General features: G+C 44.4%; 1 protein-coding gene across 1 annotated transcript in view; it reads right to left on the bottom strand.

Annotated features, from left to right (window-relative positions):
* LOC118533907 (ectonucleotide pyrophosphatase/phosphodiesterase family member 7-like) overlaps positions 1-5392 on the bottom strand; it is a 30657-nt gene extending 25265 nt beyond the window's left edge. The window contains exon 1 of the mRNA XM_078074040.1: positions 5143-5392. Coding sequence (XP_077930166.1) covers positions 5143-5392 — 250 coding nt within the window. The remainder of the gene's footprint in view (positions 1-5142) is intronic.
* Positions 5393-23714: the final 18322 nt, after the last annotated feature.

Raw genomic sequence — 23714 nt, 5'->3', positions numbered from 1 at the left:
AGTTAATCAAAAGGGAGATTTTCCAGGGTGGGCCTGACTTAATCAGGTGAGCTCTTAAAAGAGGATCTAGAGCAGAGAGACCCTCTCTTGCAGCCTCAAAGGAGCAAGCTGCCATGAGTTCTACAGCTGCAGGGAAATGGATTCTTCCAACAACCACATGAGCTTGGGAGAGAACCCCAACCCAGCTGATGCCTTGATTGCAGCTTTGTGACACACTGAGCAGAGGCTCAGTGGTGCTGACTTCTCTCCCATGGAAACTGAAAGATAATACATGGGTATTGTTCTAAGCTGTTAAGTTTATGGTAATTTGTTCTGCAGCCATAGAAAACTAATACATCATTCTATTTTAAGAAACTTCCAGGTGCTGTGGCCAAGCCCGTGTGTGTGTGTGTGTGTGTGTGTGTGTGTGTGTGTGTGTGACATGGATGTTGGGGGTGGGGGGTGATGAAGCCAGGTGGGAAGAAGAAAACTATCTTGGAGGAAGTAATGGCTCATTCGATGGGGAGGGGACCAAGTTGATTAAAATGCAGGCCTGCCCAGTGCCCAGTTTTGGGGAGCTGGAGGGAAAATGTTTCCCCCAGAGCCAGGGCTTGCTTTGCACTTGGGAGCTTTGATTCTAGATAGGGGCCCCACTTCCACCTCTTGCAGGTGGTGGTGGGAGGGCCGATAGTTGGAGGAAAAATACACATTCTTTGCAAGGATGCAAAGATTGTCTCACATGGAGAGGTGATAAGGTAGGATATTTTGAATAAATAGCCAGTTTTTAAGAAATCCTCCCTCCCTGAGTTTCTTGCTCAGGACTTCTCTCCTTCCTGCTTCAAGGAGAGGTGCCATGGGAGAAAGCATGGAAAGCGGGTATTTCTGCTAAGCTCTCCCCCTTATGGGGAGCTGGCATGCAGAAAAAGTTTTGGGGGGGCACAGCTGAGTGAGAACACATCTCCCTGTCTGATTCCCTGAGCTGTCAGAGAAAGAAAACAAAAGGCAGAAGGATCCACAAGAAAGAGCTCTTCATCTTTCTCCCTGGCAGAGCTACAGAGAAAAGGAAACAGATCCCCCAAAAGATCTGTGGGATCTGGGAACCAAGGGGACAAGAGCCTGTGTTGTGAGGCAAGCCCTGGGTAAGACCTTGGAGACACTTAAGTGTAGTTGACCACTGTCCCCACTGCCAGGCCCAACAGAGATGCTAAAACAGTAATTGTTGAATGAAGGAATGAATACGTTGGAAACCCTCTAAAAAAAACTCCAGGAAGACTTTCTTTACCAGCAGCAGGGAAAACTGATGAGGGTCATGTGACCTTGGCTCTGGGGTGACGGCTGAGATATCCACACACCTGATAGCCCCCAAGCATGAGGAGGCCCTGTTGCCCAGATGAGGGCAGCAGATGCTCTAGGAGGCCCAGAGTTCTGACCCTGGGCAGCTAAGTCAGCTGTCTTAGGGAGGCTTGCTCATGGATCCTTGTGCCTGGGACATGGCTTCTCCTGGCCTTGACTGGCCCCTGCCCCTTAAACTCTGTCTAGGAAGCTCAGAGGAGTGGCCGCATGGCTTCTTGGACCTGAGCCTGTGTTGGAGCTGTGTGTCGTATGCAGCTCAGATATGAAACAGTACGACAGGTTCCTTCTCATCACCTCTCTTCCCTGTTAAATTGCCCAGAGGTGTTCATAAGAACACCAATTAATTAGTTGTTGAGCTAAGAGAGCCCCGTTTATCATATTTTGTGTCAGGCCTACACCCTGGAATCTGATGAGGTCTTTGGGTGCTGGCAGCACGAATTTTATTCATTATTTTTTCTATTATGGATGATTCTTTCCCACACTGGAGTCAGACAGAGGTCTGCTTGAACCCAGCTCATGAAGACAAATGCTGGGGGTTTTGTTGGGCCTGGGGTGGCCTCTGTTTCATTAATACAACATATTGAGGATATATATTTGTTTCCTGGAAGCTCTGAGGATGGGCAACATTCAGAGGGGTTTGGAATGATTACTTAAATAGAATCAAAGACGCTGGTGGGTCGTAGTCATGCTGGAGGGCAGGGAGTGAGGAATTAGTGTCTGTAACCATCCAGGGCTGAATTTTACTTCTTACTTCTGTCCCAGAAAAGATTTGTACATCTTTGAACCTCGGATATCTCACCTGTAAAGAGGGTAACTGTCCAGACTTCATATCACCATTACAAGAATTGAAGGATCTGATGATGATGGTACCTGCTTAGCATTTTCATAAGCCAGGTATTAGGTTCCACCATTCAAGGCAGGAGTTTTCAGCTGGGGGCCAGTTTGCTCCCCAAGCAGACATTGGGCAATGTCTGGAGACATTTTTGGTTGTCACATTGGGAGGAGGGGGTGCTCCTGGCATCTAGTGGGTTTACAGGTCAGGGATGCTGCTCAGCATTCCACAGTGCACATAATGTCCCCCCTGCCCCACGAGAGAAAAATCTGGTCCCAAATGTCAATAGTGCTGGGGTTGGAAAACATTTTTTAAAGTTGAAGCAGAGTGAATGTTCACCTGCTCAATAAATGACAGGTCTGGTTATAAATAGAGGGTTCAAAAGAACATGTTTTTTCCACAGTGGGTGAATTAAAAAGATTATTTTGTTATTTATAGGCAATACATTTCACATGGTCCAAGATCTAAAAAGTACACAGGGGGTACAATTCAAAGTCTCCCATCTCCTGCCCTCCCTGGAGGAACCAGTATTGCCAATTTCTTGTTTATTTATCCAGAGGTCCTCTATACATCTATAAGTAATTGTATGCACATATGTATACATTTATATTATATGAACACATATATACACACATTCTTTGCATTTTGCTTTTGTCACTTAATCCATTTTGGAGATAGCTTCCTATCAGGGCACAAAGAACTACCTCATTTTTCCTTTTAACGGTAACAGATTATGCCATTCTATGGATGTCTGGTATTTTATTTAGCCATTCCCCTCTGGGTGGCTAGTTAGGTTGTTTCTGTTTTTCCTGTAGTTACAAATGCCAATGCAATGAATAACTTTGTATGTACAGTGTATATCGTTTTCCACCCACAGATATATATCTGTAGGATAAAGTCCTACAAGTGGAATTGCCAAATAAGAAAATTTGTATGTTCCTGATTGTATTGGTTGTTGCCAAATTACTCTGCATTGAAACTGTACCCATTTCCATTCCCCACTGGCAATGAATGTAGAAGAGGAGTTGCAGTGATTTTATAATTTTTAAAATTTGCTCTTACTGTTTATATCTTCTCATTTGAAACCTTCTGGGAATAAATAAAAGGTGGGCATGCCTTATAATATTTTGTGCCCATCATATTCTCAGTGTTCAGGGATCCAGAATCTGCCCATGGGAGATCTTTTAAATATTATGAAGTTAATGCCACTGGGAAGTAGCATTCGCTTTCTCCAGAAAAGGGCTATTTAGTTCCTGTTTCCTGGCACTAATAGTTCCCAAATGACTTGCCTCTCAAAGAGTTTACATGTAGGAAAATCTCTCTCAGCAAATCTCCCTCTGAGTGGTTGTTCAGCTTTATTTTTTAAGTTTCTGATTCAAGGGTCCCTTTGAGAGTCTGATGGAAGTGATAAAACCCTCTCCCCAAAAAGGTACCAGCAGTTTGTGTATCATTTCAGAGGCTCCTGGAGCTGCCTTGGACCCCAAGGGAGTGGTTCTCTGGGTAGGGGTGAGGCTCATGCTGCCAGGCACCACTCCCTACCCCATGAGAGGGGTCTGTGGATCCCAAGCTCATAGCTGGGCAGAACCAGTTCTGTGGGCCAGGGACACACTCGTTCCAGACCTGGCTTCCTCCTTGCCCACTTCTTGGCCCAGTGACTGATGAGTTACTCAGCCTTTCTGAGCTTTAGTTTTCTCATCTGTGGAATGGGGACAGCACTTGCTTTGCAGTATTTTTGTATTGGAGATATCGAAGCCAGAGCACCTAGCACATGCCCGGCTTCAGGCCTATGTTGGAGGAATGGAAGCTATTCTTATTCTTACTATAGTGAAATCCTTTGCATTTTGGCAACTGGAATTCTGGAACAACCACATTCTTTTCTCTTACAGAGACCTTGAACATGCCCTTCCCTCTGCCTAGAATACTTTTTCTTCCTCTTTGTCTCCTGAGGTCTCTTTCAGTTCTCAGTTCAACCGTCCCATTTCAGCCTTTCCCTGCCTCCAATTTCAAGTCAATTTGCCCTTGCTGTCTTCTCCTGGAGAAACTCTCCTCTTCCTTCTCAGTGCCTCTCCTAGTTGTAATGAGATCTATTAGTGTATTTACTTGTCTAATGTCTGTCTCCCCTGTCTCACCTGACTACATGCTCCAGGTGATCTGGGGAGACTGGCAAGGGGAAAGGCCCTGAGGCAGGTGGGGGCTGGGTGGAGACACAGGCAGGTGGCCTTTGTGATCTGGAGAGAACTCTGTGAGGGGAAGAGAGATGAGAGAGGCCAGGAGAGAGTGGGTCAGGGGCCAGGTCATGGGACTTTCTGGGCCACAGAAAGATAAGATTTGAATTCTTTTCAAAGAACACATTGATGGGGCACCTGGGTGGCTCAGTTGGTTAAATGTCTACCTTCAGCTCAGGTCATGAACCCGGGGTCCTGGGATCAAGCCCAATGTCGGGATCCCAGCTCAGCAGGGAGTCTGCTTCTCCCTCTCCCTCTGTCCCTCTACCCCGCTCATGCTTTCCTTCTCTCAAATAAATAAATATAATGTTTAAAAACCAAAAAACCCCCCAAAAAGACCCATAGAGCATTGGTGTCCCTCCAACTCTTCAATAATAAGCCAGGGAGTCATCTAATCTAATCTAGTTCTTTAAAGTTTAATGTTTTATTATTTTTATAAAGTTCTTTTAATGATTTAGTTTTGGAAAAGATCACCAGCCACTGTATGTAAGGCAGGGTGGAGGGTGGGTGGGCCTGGGGAGCAGGGAACAAGGGCTGGAGAGGCTGTAGCTGTGGTCCTGATTGTGTCTGCAGGCTGCTGCCCTGTAGCCAGTGGGGTTTTAGAAACCAGAATATTCTAAGCTAGTGCTTCTTCCAGTTGCATGAACTGCCTCAGTCTCCCAAGAGCTCACTGAGAATGGGCTCTATTTCAGGGAATGACAGACACTGGGGCTTCCACTAGCATTGGTGGACTGGCTGCAGAGCGGAACTTACCGGAGATGGTGGTGAAGTGGGATGGGGAGGTCATTGTCACAAAGGGTGGCGTTAGGTACTTGGCCTTCACGCCCTCCCGGGCCAGGCGGTCCATGTTGGGGGTGTCCACATCCTGGTCGTAGTTCCAGCGGAAGCCATCGAAGGAGATCAGCAGGAGCTTGTTGAAGTTCTTCCTCCCGGGGACAGGGTGGCAGCTGGCCCAGCCCAGCAGGGCGGGCAGCAGCAGTGTGAGGACCCCGAGCGCTGTCATGCCGCAAGCACCACACATCACAGAGTTCATGGGCCTGCTCCCATTTTCTCCCTTTTTTATCTGTGGTTGAACAAAGTCCAAATTGATAATTGTGCCTGAGCTCTGTTGTGGGTTGAAACACCTGGAGTGTAACAAGATGTCATGTTTTATGTGATGAAAAGTTCTGGAAATGGATGGTGGTGATGGTTGCACAACATTGTGAACGCATTTAATGCCACTGAACTGTACACTCTAAAATGGTAAAAGTGGTAAATTTTGTGTTGTGCATATTTTACCATGATAAAGTCAAACCATGTGAAATATTTTGGACTTTTGTATCAATTCCACTATTGTGAAGATTTGAGGAACAAATTAGACTGGTGCTTTCCTTTGCTCAGTATATTCTGTTTTTATAGGGAGAACAGATTATTGTTCATTATGACTCTGAAAGCAACCACCATGGATTGAGGGCCTGAGAGGGCCAGGAACTATATATACATTATCTATTCCATTTAATTAAAAAAAAAATCCAAGGTAGGTTATTGGGTTGGAAATTTCCCATGAGAATTTAAAGAAGTCACTGTGGCTAGATAAACATAAGATAAGATTTACCATTTTAACCATTCGGAAGTGTACAAATTCAGTGACATTTAGTGCATTCACAATGTTGTGCAACTATTACCTCTATCTAGTTCCAGAACTTTTTCATCCCATCAAATGGAAGTCCTATACCCATTAACAGTTACTCCTCATCCCTCCCTTACCCAGTCTCTGGTAACCACTAATCTGCTTTTTGTCTGCTTGGATTTATCTCCTCTGGACATTTCATATACATGGAATCATAAAGTATGTGGCCTTTTGTGTTTGGATTCTTTCACTGAGCATAATGTTTTCAAGGTTCATCCATGTTGTAGTATGCATCAACATTTCATCCTTTTTCATAGCTTATTAGTATTCTATGGTGTGGATATGCCACATTTTATATATCCATTCACCTGCTGAGCAACATTTTTTTTTTTCCATCTTTTGGCTATTGTGAATAGTGCTGCTATGAATATTTGTTTGAATACTCTCTGCTTTTCACTTAATTTTTTGCAATATATCTATGAGGTGGTTTTTACTTAGTAGCTAAGTAAACAGCTCAGAGAGGCTGTGGAACCACTTCATGGTCACACAGCAGATCTGAGACTATAGTTTTCATACTTGGCCACATATTTGCTGGGCATGGGAGGGTGTGTTAAATTCCCCAAGGGCACAAATTGCTTTGAATACTTTTAAGGATCTGCAAAAAAATGAGCACGTACTATGTCCTAGGTGTAAGAGATACAGAAATATAAATGCAGAGGTCGCCTGTGGGTGGCTCGGAGTCCAGGGGACAGGCAGACAAGTAAAGTGTTACATGCAATGGAAGGGCCCTGCTGGAGGTGTGCATGGGAAGTGATGTGGGAGCAGAGGTAGAGGGTCCAACTTGGAGAAGCTGGGTAGGGGTGGTGCTAGGCTTGAGTTTTATAGGCTGAGAGAAATTAACTTGTTGGAAGCACTGTCATTCAGCCACTCATCTGGATATGACAACATCTGCCTCCGGCCTCTTCCTGCAGGTACATGGATGACATTTACCTTTGCACTTTTAGAAAGATCTATGCCTTGTATAAAGATGTCATCAACTGACAGGAGTTGAAGGTTTGCTCAGGTATTCAGGGGAAGTTTTTGGAAGATTTTTGTCTTGACGTGGGTGTACTGAAGGCTGCATATCAGACCCAGATGGAGAACCTGTTTCCCCCTTGCTGAAATTGCCTGGAATTCTGTTCCAGGTTTTTGCTTAGGTTGAATCTTTGGGGTGAAGAAGTGGTGTACCAGGGGAGCTCTATTTTGTATTTGTATAACTTGGCTTCTCCTATTAATTAGCATATGTTTTGCTATTTGAGGGATTTTCATAGAATTTTGTGATGAGTATGCAGCATCGCGATTGAGTGTGTTTTGAAGCTTTCCAGGTTGAGCACGTTTTGAAGCTTGGGTTCACATCTTCACTCTGCCACTTACTATCTATGACACCTTGGCACAAGTCCCTTAACCTCTGTATGTCTCTGTTTTCTCCTCTGTAAAAAGGAATAATGATATATTTTCTAAGGTTATAGGACTTTGATGAGATGTTGTACATTGGTAGGAATGTTTACTGCTCATGGGATATCCATGTTCTCCCCCTCATTTCCCAGCCCCTTTGTAATTACAGCCAATGTGCTGTGAGTGGAAGCCACATGCATCACTTCCAGCCTACAGCTGTCTAGGGCTGGTACCTAACTATTTCACTCTCTCATCACCTGCCACCCCATTAACTGAAAGTCTTGTGTTAAGATGGTAGGCTTTCGGGTGCCTAGGTGGCTCAGTTGGTTAAGCAACTGCCTTCGGCTCAGGTCATGATCCTGGAGTCCCAGGATCGATTCACGCGTCTGGCTCTCTGCTTGGCGGGGAGTCTGCTTCTCCCTCTGACCCTCCCCCCTCTCATGCTGTCTCTCTAATAAATAAATAAAATCTTAAAAAAAAAAAAGATGGTAGGCTTTCCATCAGTCTGGGTCTCTGAGTGACCATATGGAACATAGTCCCCAGCCAATCCATGGTGGAATGGAGTATGGGAAGTCAACCTTTGTTGCCAAGCCATTAAGATTTTGGGGTTCATTTGTTACTGTGGCATAACCCAGTCTGTCCTGGCTAATGCAGCAGGTAAAGTATTTACATTGGTCCCTAGCAGTGTAAGTGCTTAACAGTGGTTGGTTACTTGTAGTATGATGATAAATTGCCACTGAAAATTTTGTTATTTGATCCGATGATGCCAATGATGCTATTTTGTGCTTGGACAAATTTGACTTAGTATTCCTTGGCATTCCAGCATGTGGGAGGGACAGATGATTGAGGGGCAATAAAGCATTATTATCTTTAGTTTGTGTCCTTGGATACCCTTGGTGGCAATGAACAGTGTATATTACTCTTGAGAAAGCCAGACCCAGAGCAGAGTTGCTGTTGATCCCAGAATTGGGCCTGTCCAAGGAAAGAATCTTGAGTACCTGGTGTGTAGATTCTCCAAGGGAACTGGAATACTTGTACTAAGTGGTTTGGCCCTTTGGGAATTATACACAATTATATAATTGTAATCAGTTAGGGCCTTTTTGGGACAATCTATACATATCTCTATATTCTGGAAGCACAGAAAAAATAGCAGTCCTGCAACAAACAGTCTTCCATGTCCACTGAAACATCCCCGAAGTGCCACATTTCATGTAATCAGCAGAATTTGGTGGAGGTGGTTGGCTAGAGAAAATTTTCGTTATGGTCACTGTGATGCTTATGGTTGCAGCATTGTAATGTGCCTTGGTTTCTTTTGGTAAGTTTTGGTTTGGAAGGCATAAATTCATCATTTGTTTATCAAATATTTATTGAGCACTTTGGATGGGGTGGAGGATGAAATATGGAGGAGAGAGTAAATCTCTTACTGCCACTATGTTTTCAAGCTGTCCTAGTACTCAGCTGTGGGACATGAGGCTTGAGGGTCTCAGTTCCAGAAGAATCTTCCAGCCATGCCATCTTGACTGTGCCATTCTTTCTTGCAAGTCCAGTCATCTCTGACTCTTAACCTTCTTTTGCATGGTTCATATATTAGTCACAGGAACTGTTATAGAATTGCAGTGTGTTGTGTCAAACTTAAGGATACCATTAAACTTTGTTAAGTTTCAAGAATACCATTAAACTTTTTGGGGCAACGGGGTGGCTCAGTTGGTTAATCATCTGACTCTTGATTTTGGCTTAGGTCATGATCTCAGGGTTGTGAGATGGAGCCCCATGTTGGGCTCCGTGCTGGGTGTAGAGCCTGCTTAAGATTCTCTCCCTCTCCCTCTGTCCCTTCCCCCACCTTCTCTAAAAAAGAAAGAAAGAAAGGAAAGAATACCATTAAACTTTTTAGAGAAATCTGTATATTTATGACATAGTCAATGGAGTGGAGATGAGGAATTCCAAACAGATTTTGGGAATCATCCCAGAATGAGGTAATAGGTAGAACTCTTGGTTGCAAGTCACAAAAACCCACATTTTATTAGTCTAGGTAAGAAGAGGGACCATGTTTTAGTCTGGTTTTGCCCTGAAGCAGATCCTGAAACAAGGATAGGGGTGCAAGTGGTTTATTAGGAGGTGATCCCAGGGAGCACCAATAGGGGTATGGGGAAGTGATTCAAGGAAGCGAAGGAGGCCAACATGGGGTGTTTCAGATTTGAGTGTATGCAGTGCTAGAATGATGAGTACTATGGGCTATGGGCATGGCATCTGCTACAGGTTTTTTAGGGCATGATTTCCCATGTCACTGAAATCATTCTGCAGAAAGGCAGGGATGCAGCTGGGTTCCACAAGCAGGGACTCACATACCACCAGATCTCTCTTTCTATCTCTGTGTCTGCCTTTGTCTGCATATCACCTTAATTTTCTTCCACTCAGGACTGGTTTTCTCCATAAGGTGAGGAAAATGACCACAAAAGCTCCTGTTTTTCCTTATTCCAGAGTTCCTGTCATCACAGAGAATGATTATATTTTCCAGTTCCAGTTAGGAAAATTAATCCAAGGGAAGAACTCTGATTGGCCTATTTAGATCTCTGGGCCAATCAGCTGTGACCAGAGGGCAGGGTCATATAAGCTCCTGGCAGTCTCCACTAAGAACCACATGGCTGGAGTAGGAAGAGGTACAAGTCTCAGTAGAAGGGAGTGGTGGTAGGCTGAAAAAACAATAGATGTCTGTGATGTAAGGATCAGGAATGCATCCTGTTAAGCCTAGTAATTATTGGGACTTAAAGAAACTTTTTAAATATAAAGCGTCACTGTAGTTCTCTCAGGATGATTCAGCAGAAAGTAAAAACCTATATGAACTGAACACTTCCTGTGCACAGGCTGTTGCTATGGATTCAAATCCTTATTGATGGATCCAAAGATCAATTAAAATGTTTCTCAAGAGATATAAACTCTGGTAGGGACTGCTTATGATAAGGCTGAAGTTGAGAATTGGCATGTAGGAATTCTAATTTCTTTCTTCCATTGCATACTGTCAAGTTTAGGTTCTGGCTGGCAGTTATGCACCTCAAAGGAGGGTTGCATATAAAGGGGTGTGTGTATGTGTGTGCATGTGTGTGTGTGTGTGCGCGTGTGTGTGCATGTGTGGTAGGTAGTTTCCAAAGATGATTGCAACATCCCACAAATGCTCTTTTGCAGTGTGTTTGGGAACCCTTCCATTAAGAAGTGGAGTCATTTCCTTCCTCTTGAACCTGGGCTGGCCTGTGACTTGCTTTGACCAGTAGAACGTGGCCGAGGTGATGGTCTCTGACTTTTGGTTCTAGGCCTTGAAAGTCCTTGTAGCTTCCCTTATTTTTGCTCTCTTGGAAGCCCTGGCTCTCCTGCTCAAGGGGCTGTGTGGAGAGGGGCTCTGGAGGATAAGAGGCCATGTAGAGGAAAACCAAGTCCCTAACCAATAGCCAGCATCATCTGCCAGGCATGTGTGTGAGGCCATTGTCAACCTTCTAGTGCAGCTGGGCCTCCAGCTGCATGCAGCCACACAAGTGAGCCCAGGTGAAACCAGCAGAGGAAATGACCAGCCAACTCATAGAATCATGAGAAATAATAAATTGATGTGGCTTAAAGCTACTTAGTTTTGGGTGCAGTAGGAATAGCTCATGAGGGTGTGAGCATTGGGGTCTGCATTTCCCATCTGCTGAAGATCCATGAGTTCATAGGATTCAATCCAGAGCTGACTTATTTCCTTAATGTCCTATTGTTTGAAACTTCTATGAAAATCTTTTTAGAGACTTAAATTTTTAGAGCAGTTTCAGATTCATAGCAAAATTGAGAGGAAGGTATAGAGATTTCCCACACATTCCCTGCCCCCACACATGCACAGCCTCCCCCACTAGCAACATCCCCCACTAGAGTGGGACATTTGTTACAACTGATGAACACATTATAGTCACCCAAAGTTCATAGTTTATATTATAGGTCACTCTGGTGTTGTACCTTCTGAGGGTTTAGACAACTTTCATGAAGTTTTCACAGATTTGGACCACTTCAGGGAAATCTCAAAGCTCAGAAATTATTTTGCCTCCTGCCATGTGGTTGAGCCTTATGAATTCCTAAGAAGGATCTGACATAAAAGAAAAATTTTACAAACGTATTCTTGTGGCTTTACTTCAGCAAGATTCACATCAAGTGTTGAAATAAGTGCTAGTGTTATTCTAGATCATGTTTTCGAAGACTCACATGGCCTCAGGGTTAGCAGGATCAAAATGGCCTCCTAGCATCTGTGACATACCCAGAAGGGTTGGTTCAACTGGAATGGACCCTGTTCTCTGGGGGCTTATGTACTATTTCTTTAAGACAATGCCACCACCCTCCTCTAAATCTCCACAAATACAATCCTAGAAGCCTTGACGAAATAGTGCTTTAACTGAAGATTGTACTGAAGAACTGAACTTTTATAAAGTTCCTTGCTATATGGCCACATCACTTTCTCCTTCCTCCCCATAATTTCTCCTCTCCACTCTCTCTGGCCACAGCCCTTTCTCCAATCTCACTCTGCCTTTCAAAACCCCTTCAGCTTGCATGCTTCCTTTAATAAAATCTCCATACCCCTGGGGAGCACAGTCCACTTACCACATATGGACATCCACCAGCATCATCTTCACTACTCCAGGCAGGCATTCTGGTGTGAATTCTATGCCTGTTGGAGAATTTGTTCTCATACTCAGCTGATCCCTCGTCCCGTACCTTCAATCTCCTGCCCCTTGTTTGACACCTTGGGCCACACTGAGCAAGTTGAATTCCTATTTCTTACAATAGGTGTTTGAATGCGGCCATATTTCCACTTCTTCTCCTTTCTCCCTTTCTCCCTCCCTCTCTCATTACCTTCCTTTTTCAGATCTGGGTTGGCACACTTTTTCTGTAATGAGCCAGAGAGTAAATATTTCAGAACTTGCAGTCCTTACGATCTCTGTCACAGCGACTTAACTCTGCCACTAGCATAAAAAAAACATGAGAAACAGCCAGATAATACATAAATAAATGGATGTGGCTGAGTTCCAATAAAACTTTATTTACAAAACACACATCAAGTTGGGTTTGGCCCATGAGCCATAGTTTCCTGACCCCTGTACCAGAATATTCTCGTTAGCCTGAACATCTCTAAATCTTTTGACCATTGCTTACTTGGTGTGGCTTTGATTTTCTTCCCCATTGTGGTCTGTTTTCTGAATGCCTGTTAGTTTGTCCATGTCTCTTAAAATATGGCCTCTAGAACAAGATGCATCATTCTGTAAATGCAACAATATGATACTCTCTCTTGCCACATTCTGAGCAGGAGAAAGAGAGCAGGAGTAACATTGCCCTTGGGAACTCCAACCTTGTGCACATTTGGTGATCTTCTCAGTGAAGGTTGTAAACCTGTTAATCCACAGGGTGGAAGGAAAGAAACTGGAAGCATGATCTGTCCAGCTTGAGTTTAACATTTGATGCACAGAGATCTCTGACTTTTCTGATAGAGATTTGAAGGGGGGGAGATTTGTCCACAGAAAACAGCTTCTATGCCCAGATGAGGATCCAGCAGATAATCTTGTGAGCAGAACTCCCTAAGAACTGAGAGGAGGGGAAGAGGTGGTGTTAGGAGAGTGAAAAAGTCAATAATTAAGGCTATGACCGTGCTGGGAGAGGCGAAAGAAGAAAATTAGACTGCCAGGCATGAATAATGAGAAATCTTTGATGGAATTAGCAGTGCAGAACAGATACTAAAGGCTTCTTTATTCCTCTTACAGTCAAAAGTTTTTGCTTAGGCTGGATGGGGGAAGAAAAAGCAAGTATGTTGAGTATCCCCTTTCACTAAATATGGAAGGAGGATTTTGGAAAATGTCTCAGAAGAAAGAGAGACACAGAGGCTGAGCCCCTTCTTAGCATAATGCAGGGATTGGGAAATGAGGGAGGGCATTCAATCAGGTCTTTGCTTGTCCAGCAATATCACCTTTTAAATGTTGGCTGTTCCCATAGTCTAGTCTTTACATACTTCTCTGCTCTCTCTAGACTTTCTTGCTAGGTGAGCCCATCCATTCCCATAGCTTTAGCTGACATTTCCGGGCTGATGACTCCTGAATGTCTATCTCTGGCTCAGGCTTCTCTTTTGAACACCAGACTTACACATCCAGCATTTTTTCTTGTTTTTTCCACTTGTCAACAAAATTGACATGTCACATTTAACACATTCAAAGCCACCAAAGCCAAAGTCTTGCTTTTCATCCTCTTCCTTCCTTGTACCCAGCCCAAGTCTCTCCCATTCCTTAAATGGCACCACCATCTACCTAGCTGTTTAAAGCAGTAAGCTAGGCATTGTTCTCTTTTGCCCTTTACCCCCATCATCAAGTCCTGTGATTCTAAACTTTATCTCAAGTTGTCTATTCTCTCCATCTTTATGGTTCCTATCTTAGCCCAGGACACCACCATATCTCAGCTGGGCTATGGCAGCTCCTACCTGGTCTCCCTACTCCTGCCACAACCTTCAGCAATCCATTTCCCACCTGGCAGGAACTAAAGTGGTCTTAGGGCCCCTGCTTTGGCTTCCCATTGCATGGAGAATAAAATAGAGACCTTGAGTCTCTTGTAGGCTCCTGCCCACCTCCGTACCTCCTTCTTGCCTTCCTCCCCTTTGCCTCCTCTTCTCCTGTCACCCTAATCTCCTTTCAGTCTTTGAATCCAACAAGGCCTTTCCCATCTTAGGACCTGTTCTTCTCTGGGAATGATTTTCCTCAGCTTCTCCTTAAACTAGCCTCTTATCCTTTATGTCTTAGCTTAAATGTTGTCTCCACAGAGAGGTCTTTTCTGACCCCTTTTATGAAGTAGACTTCCTGTTATTCTCCACCTCAGCCTCTTGCTTCTCCCTTCATGGATTTTGTTATTTTTTTCATTTTATATATTTATTATTATTATTATTATTTTCTCCCCAGTAGCCCATGAGTTCCTCAAGGGCAGGGCCATGCCTAGCTTGTTCATCATTGAATTGCCAGCACCCAGCACAGTGCCCAACATATGAGAGTTACTCAATAAATAAATCCATTTTGAATGGTTAAATAAATGGAGAGTTACTTCTTTGAACTACAGACAATAAGCTTGAACACTTTGTGCTTTTCTTAGTCAGACATTATGTGCAATTAGGCATATAATAAATGATGATGGGACAACATCTGTGTCTTGCCTGATGTTCATCACCAATCACTAAATCAGTCAGTTGTGCCTCTTTTGACAGTTCTGTTTTCAACTTAATGATTTGTTTCTTTTAACTTATGGCTGTTGGCTTTTTTGGGTCTGTTTGCCTGACAAAGTGCAGATTATGTTGGTATTTGCTCTTTTATTTATAATGTCATTAACTTTAAAAATGCTTTTGCTTTCAGTAAAAAGCCCTAGTTAGGGCAGTGTATTAGTCAGGATGGTTTGGGTTATGCTGTTGTAACAACAATCCCTAAATCTCAGCTGTGTAATGCAACAAGGTTTATTCTTGGTCACTTACATGTCCAGTGTGTGTCTGGGCACTGTGGGCGTGGTCTGTCTATTCTAGTCACTTAGGGATCCAGGCTGAGGAAAGCTCCATCTGAATATGTCTGCTTGATAACCATTGCAGGGGGAAGGGAATGTGTGAATCACAGTCTCTTAATTCTTCCGCCTGGCAGTGATGTAAGTTACTTCTGCTCATGTTTCACTGGACAAAATAGATCACATGGTCATGCCCAACTTCTGTGTGCCTGAAAGGTGAACCAAATAATGTGAACAGCCTTGCTGACTACTCCCATCAGTTACACAGAAGACCTCATTTAAGTGTACTTATTTGTGATTCCCCTGAAATTGAAATCCATTAGCCTTCAGAGGATATGTGCATTTCCAAGCTATTATTGGGTACTATTTGCTTTCAAAATGTGAGACTTAAGACCTTTGTTAGAGGACCGTATGGTGTGATGGTTAAATGCAGGACTCTGATTTTAGTTTGCTTTGTTCAGGTGCTGTTTCTTTTTCTTTTTTTTTCTTTTTTAAAGATTTAATTTATTTATCAGGTGCTGTTTCTTTTTCTTTTTTTTTTCTTTTTTAAAGATTTTAAGTTCATTTCTTGATAGAGAGAGACAGTGAGAGAAGGAACACAAGCAGGGGGAGTGGGAGAGGGAGAAGCAGGCTTCCTGCGGAGCAGGGAGCCCGATGCGGGGCTCGATCCCAGGACCCTGGGATCATGACCTGGGCTGAAGGCAGATGCCTAATGACTGAGCCACCCAGGCACCCAAGATGCTGTTTCTACTGCTTCTTGGCTATGTGATCTCTGGCAACTTTCTTTACTTTTTCATGCTTCTGTTTCCTCATTAATAAAATGGAGGAAATAATTAAAATAATTATAATATTATTATTATGTAATTTATAATAAAATACATAATAATAATATCATCTAATCCTATGAGGATAGCTCAATATTTGAAACATATGGGTTCAAAAATAGTATTTATTATTATTAATTTTGGTGGGTAGTTACTAAATTTTCTCAAAATCAGGAGTTCAATAACTTTGAATACTTGGTTGAGATCCATCATTGAAGGAAGTGGTTTCTGAAGAGCAAGGCTGGGGGAGAGGGGCAAAATTTAGTGGGTGTTTTAAAGATTGTGGAATTCAGTTGTATGAACGTGGGGCTGAGTTCTAGCTTGTGCACCTTTGCTAAGTTCTATCATTTCTATTCACTAACTTTGCTAAATTCTATCATTTCTCTGGGCCTCAACCTCATCTGTAACAAATGGAATTAATAGCATCCATTTTTCAGGGCTGAGATAAAGATTATTATGTAAGAGAGAGTGGAAACTTCCCTTAGTGATCAAAAGTGGTAGCTTACTTCTGTATTAATTTTATATTGCTGTATAACAAATTATTAGTGGTTTAAAACAACACCGGTTTATTATCCCATGTTTTCCATGGGTCATGAGTCTGGTCAGGGCTTAACTGGGTCTCACAAGGCTGCAATCAAGGTGTCAAATGGGGCTGGGGTCTCATCTGCGATCTTCATTTAAGCTTATCCAGTTTGTTGGCTGAATTCAGTTTCTTGTGGGTGTTGGGCTGAGGACCTCAGCTCCTAGAGGCTGCCCCTCTCCACAGGCAGCTCATAGCATGGTTGTATGCTTTTTCTTCAAGGCCAAGAAGTGAATCTCTCTGAAACTTCACCTTCTTTAAAGGGCTCACCTGATTAGGTCAGGCCCACCCAGGGTGATCTCCCTTTTGATTAACTCCAAGTCAACTGATTAAGGACCTTAATCACATTTGAAAACCTCTTTGCCTTTTCCATGTAACTTTAAAAAAAATTTTTTTTAAAGATTTATTTATTTATTTATTTGACAGAGAGAAACACAGTGAGAGAGGGAACACAAGCAGGGGGAGTGGGAGAGGGAAAAGCAGGCTTCCTGCTGAGCAGGGAGCCTGATGCAGGGCTCGATCCCAGGACCCTGGGATCATGACCTGAGCTGAAGGCAGACGCTTAATGACTGAGCCACCCAGGTGCCCCTTTTCCATGTAACTTAATCACAGATTCTGCCCACATTCAAGGATGGGGGGTTATAGAGGACATGGACACCAGGGAATGGGGATCTTGGGGCCATCTTAGAGTTTTGCCTACCACACTTTCCTTCCTCTATGAAGAACAGATGTTGGAGGGGGAATTATCACAGATGAGCACATCCCAGATGTTGAGAGAGCCTGATGTTGGACTCAGGTGGAGGAGGCTGGGAGGTAAGTGTGTAAAACTGTCCATTTTGTGCTTCTGTTGGGGCTGTGCCTTCCCAAGCCAAGACCAAAGTTAAGACCAGGTTTTTTAGATTTTTCTTCTTCCTTCCTACCCAGGCACTTCCTGTACTCTCCCAGACCTCCCCCTCCCAACCTGAGACCCTTCAGCTGTGAGTTAGAATCACCAGGTGCCATGATCAGAGATGCAGGTGAGCAATAGGTGGGATCAGGACAGAGAAATACCCACAATACTTCTTCCCAATGGCTTTGCAGACTGAAGTCAAAGGAATACAAACCTCAAGTGAAAAAAAGAAAAAAGCCCAGAGAGAAAACGAATTTTAAGTGGTGATGTTTTTTTCGGAATCTGCCAAATGTCAGAGGCTCTTTGAAACAAAACAAATGCTGTCTCAGTTCTGCAGAAGAAGGCCTGCAGAAGCTGGTGTGATGTGCCGGGAACCAAACTGCCAACCACCTGTGCAGGAAAATAGTCTCTTCTTGCTCATGGGGCCATGGGGCATACTTGATAACAAGCAAAATACAAATCAAGGTCAGCTAGAAATAAAAAGCCACTAACTCCGAGGTCTTTAAGTTCCCCTCAGCAAAGCCTTGAGCACGACAGGATTACTCCCAGGGAGTGAGGTTGAAAGGGTCACTCTGAGACCTCTTTCAGAGGACCTGTGACAGATGCCCACAGCTTCCCAAATGGGACTGCAGTGGAGAAAATAAATACCCCAGGGAGGTCTTGAGCTGGCCCCAGAGCCCCCTTACTCCCTCTGCAAATCCAGCTCTGTTCTGCACTTTGAAATTGCTCTTAGTACTTGTCAACATCTGCCCTACAGAACGGATGGAAATTGCTTGCTTGTACATCACTGCCAGGCAAGATGGGGAAGGACCCTCCTCTGTCAACAAAAAAGGTGGCATGATAGAGTAAGATAGAGCATCAGTTTGGATTATGAAGGATTCTTAGAATTGATATAATCCCAAAGGGGGAGGGAGAGCCTCAGCCAGCCTGGGTTTGGAATGACATTGATAAAGCTGGTGGTGCTCAATGGGATACAGATTAGAAGAAGCCTTTGTCCTTGCCTGATGCTAAATGGGCTGCCTGTAAGATGAACTAAAATTCAGAGTTGGAAAACAATTGCAAAAGACCACATATCATTGAGCGTTGTTGATAAATGTTAATGAGACAGGAGCAAGCACTGAGATTGGGTAGTATTGATTAAGAGAGGAAATAAAATGCGCCAAGTGGTTCTTGACGATCTCAGGCAATGACTGCATTTTGTTTAAAGTATCTCTTGCCACAGCATACATCCTTGTAAATCTAGAGTGTGATATATGCTGTTGTCTCCTCCCCTTCTTCCCTACTCTCTCCATTTCATTCATTGTTGCTTATTCATTCATTCAACAAATATTTGAGTCCCTACCACATATTCACACAGCACCAGGTACTAGAGTTACAAAAGTGGGCAAATAGACACAGTTGTTTCCCTCAGAGTTTACCTACAGTGGTAGGAAGGATGCTTTAAAAGGCAGTTTCAAAGGGGACGCCTGGGTGACTTAGTTGGTTAAGCTGATTTTGGCTCAGGTCATGATTTCAGGGTTGGGAGATGGAGACCCTGTGTTGGGCTCTATGCTCAGCAGGGAGTCTGCTTGAGGATTCTCTCTCTCCCCCCCCTTGCCCCTCCCCTCATTCTCTCTGTGTCTCTTTTTCTCTCTAAAATAAATAAATAAGTCTTTTAAAAAAAATCTGATTTCTAACTTCTACTAAAAGCTCAGGATATGTCACACAGTCAGCCAAAGCTGAGGGGTGGCTGTCCTCTAGATGGGGACTCTGTTTGCCCTTGTCCCCATCCAGTCCCTGTGGGCAACTGATTCAACAACCCCAGTTGTCACCATAATTCTGTTTTTTTTTTTTTTTAAAGATTTTATTTGTTTATTTGACAGAGAGAGAGAGAGAGCGAGAGCAGGAACACATGCAGGGGGAGTGGGAGAGGGAGAAGCAGGCTTCCTGCCGAGCAGGGAGCCCGATGCGGGGCTCCATGCGGGGCTCGATCCCAGGACCCTGGGATCATGACCTGAGCTGAAAGCAGACGCCTAACGACTGAGCCACCCAGGCGCCCCATAATTCTGGTGTTTATGTAGCTTTCCTCCTAGGGGAAAACTAAAGGAGCAGGTATGCCCCTCCCCCATTTTCCACCTCTCTGTGTTTGCTTTCCCCCATGGCTGCTGTAACAAAGGACCACAAACCAGGTGGCTTAAGGCCACAGAAATTTATTCTCTCACAGTTCTGGAGACAGAAGTCCAAAATGAAGGTGTCAACAGGGCACTGCTCTTTCTGAAGGCACTAGAGAAGCCTCCCTCCTGCCTCTGCCAGTTTCTGGTGGCCCCCTCAGCTTGTAGCTACACCCCTCCAGTGGCCTCCATCATACAGGGCCTTCTCCCGTGCCTCCTCCGTATCTCTGTGTCTGAATCTCCCTCTTCTTTTTCTTGTGAAGACACCAGTCGTTGGATTAGCCCTCCCCCCACCCAATCCAGTATGACCTAATCTTAACTTAATGGCATCTGCAAAGAGCCCATTTCCAAATAAGGTCACATTCACAGCTACCAGGGGTTGGGGCTGGGGGAATATCTTTTTAAGGGGACACTGCACCGTTAACTCCACTCACTTCTAGCTCCCCTTCTCATTCCTTCCCATTCCAACTGCCCACATCCTAACCCTCGGAAATTCCACTCTGTCCCCCACGCCTTTGCCCGATGCTTTTTTTTTTATTAAAGATTTTATTTATTTGGCAGAGAGAGAGAGAGCATAGAGAGAGAGCATAAGCAGGAGGAGCGGCAGGCAGAGGGAGAGGGAGAAGCAGGCTCCCGCTCAAGAAGCAGGCTCCCCGCTGAGCAGGGAGCCCTATGCAGGGCTTGATCCCAGGACCTTGAGATCATGACCTGAGCTGAAGGCAGGCGTTCAACCCACTGAGCCACCCAGGCACCTGCCCCATTCCTACTCCTACTTCAATCTCAACCCAAGCCTTACCCTGCCCCCTGACCACCCATAAAGGGCCCTTATTTTTTCCCAAATTATACCCCATTCCTTGAAACTGCCTTTTTTAAAGATTTATTTTATTTTAGAGAGTGAGAAAGAGAGAGAGAGAGTGTGATTGGCGTGGGGGAGGGCCAGAGGCAGAGGAAGAGAATCTCAAGCAGGCCCTGCCCTGAGCACAGAGCCAAATGCAAGGCTTGATCTCATAACCCTGAGATCACTACCTGAGCCAAACCCAAAAGTGGATGCTTAACCAACTGTACCACCCAGGCGCCCCTAGAAAAGAGATTTTTTTCTTACTTTTGAATATTGGCAACTAATTAACAAAAATTTAAAAACACTTGCAGGCAAACCCAAACAGGTCTGCAGCCCTAATTTGGACGGTGTCCTAACCGTCTGAGACCTCATGGGAGAAATTTAAAAGTACGTGAAACCATCTACATAGCCAAACACAATTATGTCTTTTTAGGGACAGTATAAAAATGACCAATTTCCTATTAATATTGAAAAAATACACTGAAGAAAGACTCTGAGTGTTGTCTAGGAAGACCTAGAATGACTGTCTCAGAGATAGCCGAGGTCTGTAATTGTCCCACTCCCAAACTTTTTAAGGTATGTGTCCCTACACATAGAGAGGACTTGGGCCCTATTCAGAGGACACTGGGGACTTCAGACTTTAATGTGTACATACAAGTCACATAGGAATCTTTTTTATTTTTTAAAGATTTATTTATTTATTTGAGGGGGGAGGGGCAGAGGGAGAGAAACTTCGAGCTGACTCCCCACTGAGCACGGAGCCTGACACGGCTCGGTCCCACAACCCGTGACATCATGACCTGAGTTGAAACCAAGAGTCGGACGCCTAACCAACTAAGCCACCCAGGTGCCCCTAGGGATCTTAATAAAATGCTGATTCTGATTCAGCAGGTCTTGGAGGGGCTGAGGTTGGGCATTTCTTTTTTTTTTTTTTTTTAAAGATTTTATTTATTTATTTGACAGAGAGAAAGAGAGACAGCAAGAGAGGGAACACAAGCAGGGGGAGTGGGAGAGGGAGAAGCAGGCTTCCCACTGAGCTGGGAGCCTGACCGGGGGTTTGATCCCAGGACTCTGGGATCATGACCTGAGCTGAAGTCAGACGCTTACCCGACTGAGCCACCCAGGCGCCCCAAGGTTGGGCATTTCTGACGAACTACTGAGTTGGTGCCAATGCCAATGCTGGCTGGTTCGAGAACCTCACTTTGAGCAATAAAGTTTTCAAGATCTGTGCTACCATTGTACGCATTGGAAGAGAAATTCTCCAGTTGTGACACTCACTGCTCCTAGCCTGTCTGCCTACTGTCTGGGGATGGATGGGGAGCTAAGCAGGAGAGGTGGGAACCACAGGTACCTTCGCCTTTAGAAGCAGGGAGTAGGGAACATTGCTCAAGGAGACAGAAAGGTTTTGGGGAGGTTCCTCTTGCTGCCTTTGGCTCAGTGGATGGAGTGGGAAAAGAGCAAGTGTGAAAGTGAGGAAACAAAGGAATTTGGAGAGCCAGCTGCCCTCCCTGGACCAAATTCCAAGTTTGGCCTGGTGGAACCCTGTCGTCTCTGTCTCACCCAGGCCTGCAGCATCTGGCCTCTTTTCCTGGGCATACATTTTTCTTTGCACTCTTGGAAAAATTGGACCCATAAATTGAATCCACCTTCAGGCAGTTTAACTTGCATGGCCAGCACTTACTCAGCAGATAACCACCAGCCTCATTAACCTTGGCTAATTCTCAAGAGGTTTTTTGGGGGTGGGGGAAGGTGGTGGTGGTGATGGTCAAAGAGCTTATGAATTATTCTTTGATAATTTCTGGAGTATCTTGGGGAGCAGAGTTGTTTATTTTGTTGAGTAAACATAATTTGTATTCCAAGCCCTATTTGTTGGTATTGTTGATGTGTGCATACATGTGTATTGTGTGAGTGTTGATGTGTGTGTACTCATTTTATTATTTTTAAAATCTTTATTTTATTTATCTATTTATTTAGTTATGTTATGTTACTTTATTTATTATGTTACGTTAGTCACCATACAGTACTTCATTAGTTTTTGATATAGTGTCCCATGACTCATTGCTTGCATATAACATCCATTGCTCATTGCAATACGTGCCCTCCTTAATACCCATCACCAGGCTAACCCATTTTAAATGCTGAACAGTGACCTCTCCCTGGAGGTGTCTCTTACCCACCTGGTATTGCCAGGAGATCTGAAAAACCAATGCCCTGGGTTCTGTGAGCACCATGTTTCTCAAAACATGGTCCTTTGCCCATCTGTGTCAAATCACCTGAAGAGCTCCCTAACATGCAAAATCCTGGGTCCTGCCAGGGACCTGCTGTATTAGAATCCCTGGTACTGGAGCCCAGGAATCTATCTTTTTTTTTTTTTTTTTTTTAAGATTTTATTTATTTATTTGACAGAGAGAGACACAGCGAGAGAAGGAACACAAGCAGGGGGAGTGGGAGAGGGAGAAGCAGGCTTCCCGCGGAGCAGGGAGCCCGATGCGGGGCTCGATCCCAGGACCCTGGGATCATGACCTGAGCCGAAGGCAGACGCTTAACGACTGAGCCACCCAGGCGCCCCCAGGAATCTATCTTTTTATCAACCCACCCTGGTGACCATGATGCACAAGAATATGGAGAATCACTGCCATAGATGAGACTTAGGTTCTTTCTGCATGTCAGCTGGGTCATTCCACTTACTTTTGGGTGGTTGTCTTGCTTGTGATATATTTTATGTTACAAAGTATTTGTGTTTCTCAGGGATCACTGGGTTGACTTTTTAAATGATCACTGTGGCCCAGTGTACTGACATTTGCTGCTCACCTTCATTTCCTCATGTTCTGTCAACAGCCCTGGTTATCATCTGGGGACTCTTGCCTCCTCTACTCTCCCAAGGTCCTATAGCTGCTAAGTAGTGGAGTCGGGATGCAAGCCCAGGCAGCCTGGCTTCAAAGTCTGCTCTCTTATTCACTGTGGCATGTAGCTATAACACACACTGCTGGGGGCCCTCCCTAATTGTTCAGCACTCACTCTCCTTTGTATGCAGAGCTTCTTTCTGTACCCATGTCCAGGTTGCCCAGCCAGTGCATGGGGTAGAGCAGATGTACCAGGAAGTTACTTTGCCAGGAGCAGTCCTCAGCCACCCACAGGCAGGGGTTCATTGTCAACCTTCCAGCTTCCTTCCCCTTCAGGAGGCAGGATTCAGAGACATGCTGTATATAGTTTCCCTGAGTTGCCCAGTGCAGCTGAGACCCACTTGCCCACAGCAGGGCCTGCTTATCACACCTCTAGTATTGGCTTCTTCCTGTCAGTGTCTCATGTTCCCACTCCCCGATCGGTGCTTCTCTTAGGATCACCTCCCAAATCAACTGCTTGTTGAAACCCTTATCTCAAGGGGTCTGCTTCTGGGACATCATGTGCTTAAACTGCCTTAAGCATATATCATCTTATTTAATCTTTGCCTCATCCTTGCCTGGTAGGAACCAT

The sequence above is a fragment of the Halichoerus grypus genome, chromosome 6, assembly GCF_964656455.1.
Source record: "Halichoerus grypus chromosome 6, mHalGry1.hap1.1, whole genome shotgun sequence".
Classification (NCBI taxonomy): Eukaryota; Metazoa; Chordata; class Mammalia; order Carnivora; family Phocidae; genus Halichoerus; species Halichoerus grypus.
The sequence above is the reverse complement of the archived record's forward strand: the minus strand, read 5'-3'. Positions and strand labels throughout refer to the sequence as shown.